Below are 14,589 nucleotides of genomic sequence, written 5' to 3' on the forward strand. Positions count from 1 at the left end.
TCCATTATTAAAAATGAAATAGTGGCATATCTAGATAGCAGTGATAGGATTGGGCCGAGCCAGCATGGATTTACCAAGGGCAAATCATGCTTGACTAATCTATTGGAGTTTTACAAGGATGTAACCAGGAAGTTAGACAAGGGAGTTCCAGTGGATGTAGTGTACCTTGATTTTCAGAAGGCATTTGATAAGGTCCCACATAGGAGATTGGTGGGTAAAATCAGAGCTCATGGCATTGGGGGGAAGATATTGACATGGATAGAAAACTGGTTGGCAGATAGAAAGCAAAAGGTAGCGGTGAATGGGTGTTTCTCGGAATGGCAGGTGGTGACTAGTGGGGTACCACAGGGTTCGGTATTGGGACCACAGCTGATTACGATTTACATAAACGATTTGGATGAAGGCATCGAGAATAACATCAGCAAGTTTGCTGATGATACTAAGCTGAGTGGCAGTGTGACATGTGATGAGGATGTTAGGAGAATTCAGGGTGACTTGGATAGGCTGAGTGAGTGGGCAGATACTTGGCAGATGATGTTTAATGTGAATAAGTGTGAGGTTATCCACTTTGGGAGTAAGAACAAGAAGGCAGATTATTATCTGAACGGTGTAGAGTTAGGTAAGGGAGAAATACAAAGAGATCTAGGAGTCCTTGTTCATGAGTCACTGAAGGTGAATGAGTAAGTGCAGCAGGCAGTGAAGAAGGCTAATGGAATGTTGGCCTTTATTACAAAGGGAGTTGAGTACAAGAGCAAGGAAATTCTTTTGCATTTGTACAGGGCCCTGGTGAGACCACACCTGGAGTATTGTGTACAGTTTTGGTCTCCGGGGTTAAGGAAGGACATCCTGGCTATAGAGGAAGTGCAGCGTAGATTCACGAGGTTAATTCCTGGGATGTCAGGACTGTCTTATGCAGAGAGGTTAGAGAGACTGGGCTTGTACACGTTGGAATTAAGGAGATTGAGAGGGGATCTGATTGCAACATAAAAGATTATTAAGGGATTGGACAAGATAGAGGCAGGAAATATGTTCCAGATGCTGGGAGAGTCCAGTACTAGAGGGCATGGTTTGAGAATAAGGGGTAGGTCATTTAGGACAGAGTTAAGGAAAAGCTTCTTCTCCCAGAGAGTTGTGGGGGTCTGGAATGCACTGCCTCAGAAGGCAGTGGAGGCCAATTCTCTGGATGCTTTCAAGAAGGAGCTAGATAGGTATCTTATGGATAGGGGAATCAAGGGATATGGGGACAAGGCAGGAACCGGGTATTGATAGTAGATGATCAGCCATGATCTCAGAATGGTGGTGCAGGCTCGAAGGGCTGAATGGTCTACTTCTGCACCTATTGTCTATTGTCTAAACAGGCAGTGACGGAGCTCACAGTGAGCCAGACAGATGGTGTCTCTGAGTGAACAGGCAGTGACGGAGCCAGACGGATGGTGTCTCTGAGTAAACAGGCAGTGACGGAGCTCACAGTGAGCTAGATAGATGGTATCTGTCTCAAATGTACATATTGGATCAGGATTGCACAGTCGCAGCAACAACACTCATTACAGTGATAGCGAAGGGCTGGAGATGTGATCATGTGAGACTTTACAACATTGCACAAATTGCCAGCAGGTGTTTGATGTGGGGAGAAGTAACAACTCTGTCCTCTTTTTTCAGGTGTGCGCCACCCCAACATCATCTGCGACTTTTGCAAGAAACATGGCATCATGGGAATGCGGTGGAAATGTAAGGTGTGCTTTGACTATGATCTGTGTACCCAGTGTTATATGGTGAACAAACACGATCTTACACACCCATTTGAGCGTCACGAAACTGCGCACTCTCAACCGTAAGTCACTGCTCTTTGTTTCCTACTGTCATGAAGTGTGTGTTAAGTTAAAGTGTGAATGAGGATATGATTACTGTAGGCATAATACATTCCTTCTAACGTTCCCCCTTGCTCTTGTCACTTGCTCTCCATCATTTTTTGTGTGTTACTCTGGATTTCCAGCATCTGCGGAATCTCTCACATTTGTGACCGTGTATAATTAGTAATGTAGCTCATGGGAGATATTCATGATTTACCTTTGAGTCCCAGAGTATTCAGCAGGGGAACAGGCCCTTCAGCCCATCATCCATGCTGTACCATGGGCAAGTTGTCAAGGATAAAGATGTTGGATTCCTTTAACCTCTGTGCTGAGGGAGCTGTGGGGTGCATCACATTATCTACACAAGGCAGGATCACCCCACTGCTCCCTTATTGGATAAACCAGCAGTCATATGGTTTATTATTGTCACATGTACCGAGAGACAGTGTAAAACTTGTCTTGCATACTGTTCATACAGATCAGGTCATTACACAGTGCACTGAGGTCGTATAAGGTAAAAAACAATAACAGAATGCAGGATAAAGTATAGCATATATACTGAAAGTACACTGCAGGTGCAAGCCCATAACGAGGTAGATTGTGAGGTCAAGAGTCCAGCTTATCAAAATAGGCAGCCATTTAATAGTTTGGTAGCACTGAGGTAGAAGCTGTCCTTGAACTTGGTGGGACATGCTTTCAGGCTTTTGTATTTTTTTGCGCAGTGGGAGAGGGGAGAAGAGAAAATGTCTGTGGTTGGTGGTGTCTTTGATTATGCTGGCTGCTTTATTGGGGTGATGTGCTGAGATGTGTCCACAGCTCTCTGCAGAGATTCAATGATTGTATGAGGTAACTGCATGAAGCAACCTGTCCACGAATTGACAGCAAGTAGCTCCGTCTACATTACCCAGATCACCTTTAACCTGGACCAGGTGTCTGTACCCAGGTACAGGGTGTAATGTGTTCACACCACCCAGGTGATCAGATCACATTCCAGATTATTTGCCATACTATTTATTAAGCATCAATGATTAAAATACAAGGATACCAAAATAGCTCCATACAGCATTGGAAAAATACTAGGCTTTTCTATTTGTGTACCGAAATGCATCACTTTACACTTGACTGTTGTGTTTAGTGGCTGTTGTTGGGGAAGTAGAAAGAATAAACGAAGCACTTACAAAGGCTTACCCAGTGATAGCTGGGTCACGTGCACATCACTCTGAGCAGGGCATCATCGTACAGAAAGGATTTGTTTTGAGCATAAAGGCCTTTTCTCTGTTTCTCAGTTCCCGTCTTTCATGATGCTATTACAGGCTATTGATTGCAGTGACCATTTACCAGAAGAAATGTGATTAATAGAATTGTTAATAGTTTTGTTTGCTGCCAGCAAGTCTTTTACACAGGGAGTGGTGAGTGCATGGGCTGCTGGCGATGGTTGTGGAGGTCGATACGATAGGGTCTTTTAAGAAACTCTTGGATAGGTGGATAGGCTTAGAAAAATAGAGGGCTATGGGTATCCCTAGGTAACTTCTAAAGTAAGTACATGTTCGGCACAGCATTTTGGGCTGAAGGGCCTGTATTGTGCTGAAGGTTTTCTATGTTTCTATATGCCTCCCTTTCACGTACCTATCCAAACCCCTTTTAAGTGTTGCAATTGAACCTGCATCCACCACATCCCCTGACAGCTTGTTCCACAATGTCACCAGCCTCTGAGTGTAGAAGTTCCCCCTCGGGTTGCCCTTAAATACAAACGATTGTATTTCCCCTTTCATCCTTAAACTATGACCTTCAGTTCTAGTCTCAGAGAAGAAATTACTTATCTCAGTTAAAGCGACCCAAAAATCTACATACTCATCCTGCCTGGTAAGAAATTCCTCTTGTCTCCCACAATTCCAGTTACAATACCAGTACCTTCAGAAAACATAAAATTTAAGTCACCAACAATCCTAAACCTTATCCATGCCACACCCTACTCCCCTCTGAGACTCCCTGCCCACCACACTTCCCTTCCCAGTGCACCATGGCTGTTATCTGTCATTCTCCTCAGCTTCCTGGCTGTATTGCTCTCATTACTTTTACTCCAACTCTGTCCTCCTCAGCTGTCTTCTTTACCATTCTGAAGTGCAGCTCTCTCAGATTCTGGTATCTCCACTGCTGTTCCTCCAGGGGTAAGCTACTATCTCACTCCTTAGGTGGAAATTCTTGGATCAGTGAAGGCAGGATATCAATGCTTAGTGGAGGGGAAGTTCCCTGGGCAGATGTCAGTTTCAATATGCAGTCTGTACAGTGTTAAATGCAGATAGTTGGCACATATGCTGACGATTGAATGCAAAGCCACAGTAATGTCAAGAAAATGTTCCGAGACTGAAGATGGAAAAAGATACTGGAATTCTAAAGTTCTGCCAAGAACTTGTTGTCAGAGATTGAAATAGTGGTATAAGTTCCTGATTTGTGCTGTGCAGAGAGCACTAATGATCACTGGCCTGATTCGCAGGTTGCTGGCACATCAAGACATGTTCAAATGGTCAGTGACTGTGCGATCACTCATCATTTCTTACTTACTGCCCATTATGCCACTGGCTTTTATGGCAGCAATAAAGGCACTCCATTTCTGACGGTGTTCAGGGCTTCCTTCATCATGCCAGTAGCTGCCTCTCAGCTTTCGCTACTGACAGTTAGGCAAGTCCTGGGTGGAGGCTCAGGAATACCATTGTACTCAAGATGTGGAAGGAATCTTCATTGCTGTTTCCCTAGCAATTTTCCTTTACTAGTCAGGGTTCTCAGACCTAAGCTGAATACCCAAACCTGGAGGTCATTTTTAGTCTGGCCTCCACCCTTTGACCTGTTTGGCATGGGTGACTCTACCAAGAGCCAAAGCATAAAGTCGTGACTCCAGCCAACATAGCTTTCTAGGTCAACAAGGTTGCGGTCCTCTTGGAGGTCATCATTTCTAGTCACTTATAATGACTTTAGTGGATGCATTGAGGCAAAGTGGTGTTTGATCCTGGACAGATCTTGGAGGTGTCGTCAACCAGGAACAGTAATCTAAGCTTGCCTCAGTGATAGTCATTTCAGTGGGCCTTATATGTTAACCCTTTCATTCCTGGAATAATTCTTGTGACTCTCATCTGCACCCTCTCCAATGCCAGCACATCTTTTCTTAGTTAAGGAGCCCAAAACTACTCACAATACTCCAAGCGCAATATAACCAATGCCTTATAAAAGACCTTATCAAGGGAAATCTACCTCTTATCTTTTTTTCTCCAGTCCTGCCAAAGGGTCTCAGCCTGAAATATTGACTGTACTTTTTTCCATACATGCTACCTGGCCTGCTGAGTTCCTCCAGCATTTTGTGTGTGTTGCTTGGATTTCTAGCATTTGCAGATTTTCTCTTGTTTGCGTTACAGAGCCGCAACTTTCTTTTATATTCTAGTCCTCTTGAAAAGAGTGCTGACATTGCATTTGCTATCCTTATCACCAACACCATCTGCAAGTTAACCTTTAGGGAATCCTGCACAAGGACTCCCAAGTCCCTTTGTACCTCTGAATTTTTAACTTTTTTCCTGTTTAGAAAATATTCTTAGTCTTTATTCCTTCTGCCAAAGTGCATGACCATTAATTTCCCTACACTGTATTCCATCTGCCACCTCTTTCCCATTTTCCTAATTTATCTAAGTCCTTCTACAGATTCCCTGCTTCCTCAACACTACTGACCCATCCACCTATCTTTGTATTATCTGTAAACTTGGCCACAAAGACATCAATTCCATCATCCAAGTCATTGACATACAACGTAAAAAGAAGCAGTCCCTACACAGACCTTTGTGGAACACCACTAGTTACCAGTAGCCAACCAAAATAAGTCCATTTATTCCCACTCTTTGCTTCCTGCCAGTCAGCTATGCTAGTATCTTTCCTGTAACAGCAACCTTCTATTTATCTAATGATAGTCCAGCAAAATATGGTTGCTTCTTTGTAGGAGGGCTATCAAACAAAAAATTGATACCAAACTTTCGGAGGAGATTTTAGGGTAGATGATTTTTTTGCATGCCACAGTCCTAAGGAGGCACCAGATTGCGTGCGTGTGTGTGTGTATCTACCGGTATGTATACACACACACACACACACACACACACACACACACACACACACACACACACACACACACACACACACACACACACACACACACACACACACACACACGCAGAGAGGGAGAGAGAGACATATTAAAAGAAGCGAGCAGAGGCCTTCAGCACATTATGCACCCACAGTTCCAGGAGACATTGGATTGCACATAATTAGGCACTTGGTAAGGTCCAGTAAAAAGAAGTTGTGTTTAAGTGGAGCAGCCATTGTGTGAGTCGGCCTGTGCTGGAGTGGGGAGTTGATGCTGCCAACCAGAAAAGGCCTTCTTTATTCCCACTCTGTTTTCTGGCAGTCAGCCAATCTTCTATTCATGGTATTATCTTTTTTATGTAACTCTCGCTTCGGGTAGCTTAATATAGGGGGTGATAGCCCCTTGGCCCGGCCAAACTTAACAAATCTCGTTCGGGTGCATGCTGCGTGATGTGTCCCCTGTTACAAATCAGTACCCCAAAATAACAAACAGTACACAATATGTGATTAAATGATTAAGCTTTATAATTCTTACTTTGACTATATGGTTAGTAAAGAAAATGAAAAGAAAAGAAAAAGGGCCCAATCTTATGAAACAGTCTATTGCTCAAGGTTGGAGCTCACTGATAAGCCGGTCGTCTACCATCGACCTCCTCTGATTGTCGCTGACCTTCGGACCCTCGCTCCGAAGTCCACCCCACCTGGTGGTCTACCGACTCTCTCCATTCACATCTCTCCTCATCTCTACCTGGCCAAAGACCGCAAAAATCTCTCTTCCAGACTCACAAGAAAAAACAACAGCATTCCAAACCCTATTATCTCTAGTCATAACCCCAAACATTGCTGCTACAGAGAAACCATTACATCATCAGTGAACTCTTACAACATGTTGCATTTATAATACCTTGGGCTCTTATAAGACCATAAAATGTAGGAGCACAATTAGGTCATTTGACTCATCGAGTCTGCTCCAAGATTTCATCATGGCTGATCCACTTTTCTTCTCAGCCCCAGTCTCCTGCCTTTTCCCCTATCCCTTCATGCCCTGACCAATCAAGAATCTTATCAACCTCTTCCATAAGTATACATGAAGACTTGGCCTTAACAGCTGTCTGTGGCAACGAATTCCACATATTCATCACTTTCTGCCTAAATAAATTCCTTCTCATCTCCGTTATAAAAGGTTGCCCCTCTATTCTGAGGGTGTGTCCTCTGGTCTTAGACTCTCCCACCATAGGACAAATCCACTCTAGCAAGGCCTTTCACCATTTAATAGGTTTCATTGAGGTCACCCCTCATTCTTCTGAATTCCACCCTGCACCCATCAAACACACTTCATATGACAAGCCATTCAATCTTGGAATCATTTTCGTGAACTTCTTTTGAAGCCTCCCCAGTTTCAGAACATCCTTTTTAAGAAAAAGGGTCCTCACCAGTGCTTTATAAAGTCTCAACATTACACCCTTGCTTTCATATTCGAGTCCTTTTGAAATGAATGCCAACATTGCATTTGCCTTCCACACCACAGACTCAACCTGCAAATTAACCTTTAAGGAATCTTGCACAAGGACTTGCAAATCCCTTTGCACATCAGTTTTTTGTATTTTATCTTCACTTAGAAAAAATCAATCCTTTTACGAGGGGTGATTGATAAAGTCGTGGTCTAAGGTAAAAGGAGTCAATTTTAGAAAACCTAGCACATTTATTTTTCAACATAGTCCCCTCCTACATTTACACACTTAGTCCAGTGGTCATGGAGCATACGGATCTTGGATCTCCAGAAAGTGTCCACAGCATGGGTGATTGATAAGTTTGTGGCCTAAAGTAGAAGATGCGTTATACAGCTTTCGTTACATGCACATGCATTTGGACTCTTTGAGTGACCATGCAGAAAGTTTGAAGTTAATAGATAGATAGATAGATAGATACTTTATTCATCCCCATGGGGAAATTCAACATTTTTTCCAATGTCCCATACACTTGTTGTAGCAAAAACTCCTTACATACAATACTTAACTCAGTAATAATATGATATGCATCTAAATCACTAACTCAAAAAGCATTAATAATAGCTTTAAAAAAAAAAAGTTCTTAAGTCCTGGCAGTTGAATTGTAAAGCCTAATGGCATTGGGGAGTATTGACCTCTTCATCCTGTCTGAGGAGCATTGCATCGACAGTAACCTGTCGCTGAAACTGCTTCTCTGTCTCTGGATGGTGCTATGTAGAGGATGTTCAGGGTTTTCCATAATTGACCGTAGCCTACTCAGCGCCCTTCGCTCAGCTACCGATGTTAAACTCTCCAGTACTTTGCCCACGACAGAGCCCGCCTTCCTTATCAGCTTATTAAGACGTGAGGCGTCCTTCTTCTTAATGCTTCCTCCCCAACACGCCACCACAAAGAAGAGGGCGCTCTCAACAACTGACCTATAGAACATCATCAGCATCTCACTGCAGACATTGAATGACGCCAACCTTCTAAGGAAGTACAGTCGACTCTGTGCCTTCCTGCACAAGGCATCTGTGTTGGCAGTCCAGTCTAGCTTCTCGTCCAACTGTACTCCCAGATACTTGTAGGTCTTAACCTGCTCCACACATTCTCCATTAATGATCACTGGCTCCATATAATTCATCTCCTTCTACCTTAGGCCACAAACTTATCAATCACGCCCAATGAGTTATTATCTTCAAGCTTTCTACATAATTACTCAAAGAGTTCAACTGCATGTGCATGTAACGAGAGCTGTATAACTAATTTCCTTCTACCTTAGGCCACAAACTTATCAGTCAACCCTGCTGTGGATATTTTCTGGAGGTCCAAGATCCATATGCTCCATGACCTCTGGACTAAGTGTGTCAATGTAGGAGGGGACTATGTTGAAAAATAAATGTGCTAAGTTTTCTAAAATTGGCTCCTCCTACCTTAGGCCACAAACTTATCAATCACCCCTTGTATTTCTTCTACCAAAGTGCATGACCATACACCTCCTGACACTGTATTCCATCTGCCACTTCTTTGCCCATTTTCCTATTCGACTGTACTTCCTTAGAAGGTTGGCGTCATTCAATGTCTGCAGTGAGATGCTGAAGATGTTCTATAGGTCAGTTGTTGAGAGCGCCCTCTTCTTTGTGGTGGCGTGTTGGGGAGGAAGCATTAAGAAGAAGGACGCCTCACGTCTTAATAAGCTGATAAGGAAGGCGGGCTCTGTCGTGGGCAAAGTACTGGAGAGTTTAACATCGGTAGCTGAGCGAAGGGCGCTGAGTAGGCTACGGTCAATTATGGAAAACCCTGAACATCCTCTACATAGCACCATCCAGAGACAGAGAAGCAGTTTCAGCGACAGGTTACTGTCGATGCAATGCTCCTCAGACAGGATGAAGAGGTCAATACTCCCCAATGCCATTAGGCTTTACAATTCAACTGCCAGGACTTAAGAACTTTTTTAAAGCTATTATTAATGCTTTTTGAGTTAGTGATTTAGATGCATATCATATTATTACTGAGTTAAGTATTGTATGTAATGAGTTTTTGCTACAACAAGTGTATGGGACATTGGAAAAAATGTTGAATTTCCCCATGGGGATGAATAAAGTATCTATCTATCTATCTATCTATCTATCTATCTATAGCATCTCTAACTACCTGCCCCTCCACTATCTTCATATCATCTGCAAACTTTTCAACAAAGTCATCATTTTCACCATCCAAATCATTAACATATAATACAAAAAGAATCTTGTTAAGCAGCCTTGTGTGCTGTCACTGACCTGAAATATTAACTCTGATGTTTCTCTACAGATGATGCCAGACGAATTGAGTATTTTCAGTGTTCTGTTTTTATTTGGAATTTGCTTTGTAGACTAGGTCTGAAGGTTTCTGAAAAGGATGAGAAAGATGCTGTAGATATTCCTGGGAGATTTACTAAATTAGATTTGGATGCAAGCTAATAAAGGTTTTATAATTGATTCCAGCTTCTGGTATTGCCCAATTAATGTATGATCATTTGAAGTTTACGTTCAAATGATCTAGAACTAGATCTAGGTTAATTTATTAAAGACAATTGGATCTTTGCAAATTTTTGTTAAAGACACACTGTTTGAAAGATTTAAGAATGGAAGAAATAACTTGGTTATAATTTATTGGTCTTTTCAAAGTTCAAAGTAAATTTATTATCAAAGTACATTTATGTTACCATAGTAACACACTCAAAAAGGTGGAGGAACTCAGCAGTTCAGGCAGCATCTATGGAAATTAATAAACAGGCGACATTTTGGGCCGAGACCCTTCATCGAACTCAGCTTGAAACATCAACTGTTTATTCATTTCCATAGACTCAATGACTCTATGATCATGAAACAAGCAATAATCTATCACAATGAACTGGAAATTGAAGGTAAATAGTCAGCAGACTGGTTGCAGAAATTTAAGAAAATTCACGGCATTAAACTTCTAAAGAATTAAAACAATTTAAAGCATCTGCTGATCATGAAGTAGCAGAAAAATTCATTGATGAGTTTGTGTAGATCGTCACTGATGAAAATTTAACATCCAGAACAAGTCTGCAATATTACACTTATAAAATTCTGGAGCAACTCAGCAGGCCAGGCAGCATCAATGGAAAAAAGTACAGTTAATGTTTTGAGCAGAAACCCTTTTGTTTGTGAGTGGAAGTCTACAATGTTGATTGTTTTTATACCATACATAAAACCCAAAAAAAATACAAATACAATGTACTGTAAACTTTTAATCAAGACACGACATCGTAAGTGGAGACTGTCGTTGTTTGTTATTGTACAACAGTTGATTCAGGTATCTCCCGATGCTGCTGAGCTGCTTGTTACTCTGCGCACATTATAGTTTCGTTATATTGATGGTATGTAATAAGTTTTACTTTTCATTACATATATGTGATCAACAAGTGTAAGACAAAGACTGCTTACCAGTAGCACATAAATTCAGAGTTGGAAATGATGGCAGAAATTCTTATTAGCTTGTGGTTAACATTACTGTCAACCTTACCAAAATTGTTCATATGTAATGATTTACTAAGAGAGCTTTTCCTTCTTAGAGAAATACATACTGTTTTTCTTCAGTTACATACATTGGCTCATGCTTTCAACTGAAATGATAATAATGTTCCCTTCGAGTACGAGAGCTTTTTGATGCACAGCATGACAAGGATGTAGTGAGTGGCAGATTGTGTCGACGCAGATTGGTATTAAATATATCCAACTGAGAAACACAGTCCTTTCGTCTTTGTTTCAAATCCCTTTGAACAAAGCCTGTGTATTATATTTTAAGCATTCTTATCTAAGATGACCTGTGAGAAAAGATCTCTATTTGGTCACTGAACGTTGCATCCTGGAATCTGAAGAGCTGTGCTTAAAGCAGCATTGGTTTGGTATTCATCAGCAGCTCACTGTGGAATTAACAGAGAAAAGGTTAGCTTTATTTGTCATATGTACAGCAAAACATTGAAACATACAGTGAAATGCATAGCTTGTGTCAAATCAAATCAGCGAGGATTGTATTGGGCAGCCTACAAGTGTTGCCACACTTCTGGAGCCAAAATAGCATGTTCGCAACTTACTATCCCTAATCCATATGTCTTTGGAATGTGGAGGAAACTGGAGTACCCGGAGGAAGCCCATGGGGAGAAGGTACAGACTCCTTACAGACAGCAGCAGCAATGGGATCCCAATCTTTCAGCTGGCACTGTAAAGCAATTTTGCTAACCACTATGCTTCTGTGCCACTCGTGTCCAACTGCTGATCTGTGGGGTTAGGATAGGCTAGTTCAGCAGAGACACAGGGCACAGCAAGGCCAGCATCTCCGTCAGAGCAGCACTGAATAACTCCTGCAGGCAGACTCTGTTGGGGCACTTTACCGAACACTGTACAGGTGACGGCTGCACTCTATATAAACTCACCCGGTGCTTTGAGAAACAAGTGACAGGAGAGTGATGGTGATTCTGGAGACTGGCGTGCTCTTTTCACTACTGGTAGCTAAACACTGGGAACCAGAAAGGGAAATATTATTGTAGAGTAATATCAGGCTTAAACCTTTGTGACATGCCTCTGGCTGTGTGACAATGTGAAGACAGAAGGAATTGATTTTCTGCTGATGTACGGTTTGGAGTTACTTCATGGCTTCAAAGTCAAAATAAATTTATTATCAAAGAACATAAGATTCATTTTCTTGTAGGCATTTACAGGAAAATAAAGAAATACAGTAGAATTTATGAAAATCTGTACAGAAAGATTGACAAATAATTAATGTGCAAAAAAAGATGTGTGCATAGTAAGAGATTAAACTGTTTAAAACAATATTGAAATCTGTGCTGTAAATTTATTAAGATCTATGATTAATGTTTTAAGGCATAATTCATGATATTATACTTCATGTTTCATTGTACATCAGGAGATATTAATTATGCAAACACAGGAATGAAGGGGCAGCTTTTGTGTTCCACCTTTACAGTTTCAGACAAAGGTGTTGCTGATATTGCATTGGAAGAGTTCCACGTGAACCTTGGTAAATTGTAAACGCTCTAAAGGAGTCAGTTGTTCTAAATAATGTTGAGCTGGCCTTTTGAAAGTGAACTGTGCAGAATGATGCTGCTATTTTAAGAAGTTAAGGTACTAGAAATACCAATATTCCCCGAAGGAAATGAGAACACCATCTGCTCGATAGCAGCCCAGTGAGAGGGACATTTAGGCAAGGGGAGCCAGAGAGCAATCCAGCACAGGTATAGACCCTTCCGTCCAACATGTCCATACCAATCCCAGTTCCCACGCAGCAAATCCTGCTTTCCTCTATACAGCTAAATCCCAATACTCCCATAATCCAAGTGCCTTTGAAATGATACCAGTGAACCTGCCTGAGCCACGTTCCACACACTGACCACCCTCAGGGTGAAGAAGTTGCTGCACAGTTCACTTTGAAATCTTTCCCTTCTCACTCTAAACTTTGCCCTCTACTTTTGGATGTAGTCGGCTGCACGATCACACTGAGTCACACAGGATACAAAATACAGCATGCAAAAAGGTCCTTCAGTCCATCAAGTTGTGCTCACCGTCATATACCCATTTACATTGATCACATTTTGTACCCCCACCCCTACACTCACCATGACTCCCCAGATTCGACACTCACCTATTCAAACAGGAGGATGTGGGAAGACCAGAGGTCGGGAGTGAACTGGGGTCTCTGCTGTGATGCGACAGGGCTAACTGAATCTCTGTTCGACCCCAATCAAATGCATCGTTCCCAGTCTCCCACTTTCCTCATCTGCCCCCCAACAACACCCCCATGTCTTATCCCACCCTCCCCACCTTTTTATCCTGATTATCTCCCCATCTTTCAATCCTGATTCCTCCAGCACTGTGTTTCACTCGACTACAAGCCCATGGCAGCCTTGACCACACTTCCTCCAACTGTTTCTTTTGGGGCCGTTTCTGTGTCCTGTCCACCCACTCCCCGATCACACATCCAGGACACGAGGCCCTCTCCCCGATCACACTTCCAGGACACGGGACCCTCTCCCCGATCACACTTCCAGGACACGGGGCCCTCTCCCCGATCACACATCCAGGACACGGGACCCTCTCCCCGATCACACATCCAGGACATGGGACCCTCTCCCCGATCACACATCCAGGATACGTGACCCTCTCCCCACTCCCACATCCAGGACACGGGATCCTCTGTTCTTATTTTCCATGTCTTTATCCTCTACTTTCAGAATCCTTCATAGATTCTTGCATGTTCCTCCCTCCATGCCCCTCCAACCCAATCCTTCTCTCCCTCCAAACCTTCCCACCTTTCCAACCCTTCCCCCAACTCCTCTCTCTCCCTTCCCAAGCCCTCCTTCCAACCCTTCCCTCCCTTCCCCAACCCTTTCCCTCTCTTCCTCCCCAACCCCTCCATCAACTCCCCCCTTCCTCTCCTTCCTTGCACCCAATCCTCCCTCCCTCCTCTTCTACCCTTCCCTCCCTCCCTCCCTTCTTCTACCCTTCCCTCCCTCCCTTCTTCTACCCTTCCCTCCCTCCCTCCCTTCTTCTACCCTTCTCTCCCCAACCACTCCCATTCCTCCTTACACAGCTGACCCATCAGTTGCACTTTAACTTTCTGCTTAGAGAGAAACAATGATTTACAATGGAATATTCTGCCTCCAGTGCTCAGAGTGTGTCTCTATACAGTGTAGATCATTACTGATTATGGACACCTCTATTCAGGCTGTAAATGTGACCTATCAGCCATCATTTCAAATCCCCATCCTTGTTCAAATCCGAGGTGTGTTATTACTAGTTCTACAATCCCTGTTCAAAATCACCATGGCATCTGAGAGAATGTTTTAGATTATTGCCAATTTGGGTGCACGCTGTCAATTTAAAATTGGGTGCCAATTTAGGTTTGCCACTCCTAATCTAAGGTACGCCTAGATCATGTCCTAGATTGGGGTGATTTACTGATTAAATAAGCAAGCTGATATCAAAGCTGCTTTTCATTTATCGAATGCACCTGTATCATGTGAACAGCTTCCCCTTTTCCCTGAGAATGGTTTGAGCAGTAATTTTGTTATGTAAATTCATGTAGCATTAAGGACACACTGGAGACTG

General features: G+C 42.7%; 1 protein-coding gene across 6 annotated transcripts in view; it reads left to right on the forward strand.

Annotated features, from left to right (window-relative positions):
* mib2 (MIB E3 ubiquitin protein ligase 2) overlaps window positions 1–14,589 on the forward strand; it is a 237,891-nt gene that overhangs the window by 109,882 nt on the left and 113,420 nt on the right. For 5 of the 6 annotated variants that reach the window (XM_073032420.1, XM_073032417.1, XM_073032421.1 and 2 more), the window contains one exon: window positions 1,660–1,831. In XM_073032420.1, coding sequence (XP_072888521.1) covers window positions 1,660–1,831 — 172 coding nt within the window. Of the gene's footprint in view, window positions 1–1,481; window positions 1,580–1,659; window positions 1,832–14,589 lie in introns of those variants that run through there. The other variant, XM_073032422.1, reaches the window with a different exon arrangement.

This window comes from Hemitrygon akajei, chromosome 29 (assembly GCF_048418815.1).
Source record: "Hemitrygon akajei chromosome 29, sHemAka1.3, whole genome shotgun sequence".
NCBI classification, from domain to species: Eukaryota; Metazoa; Chordata; class Chondrichthyes; order Myliobatiformes; family Dasyatidae; genus Hemitrygon; species Hemitrygon akajei.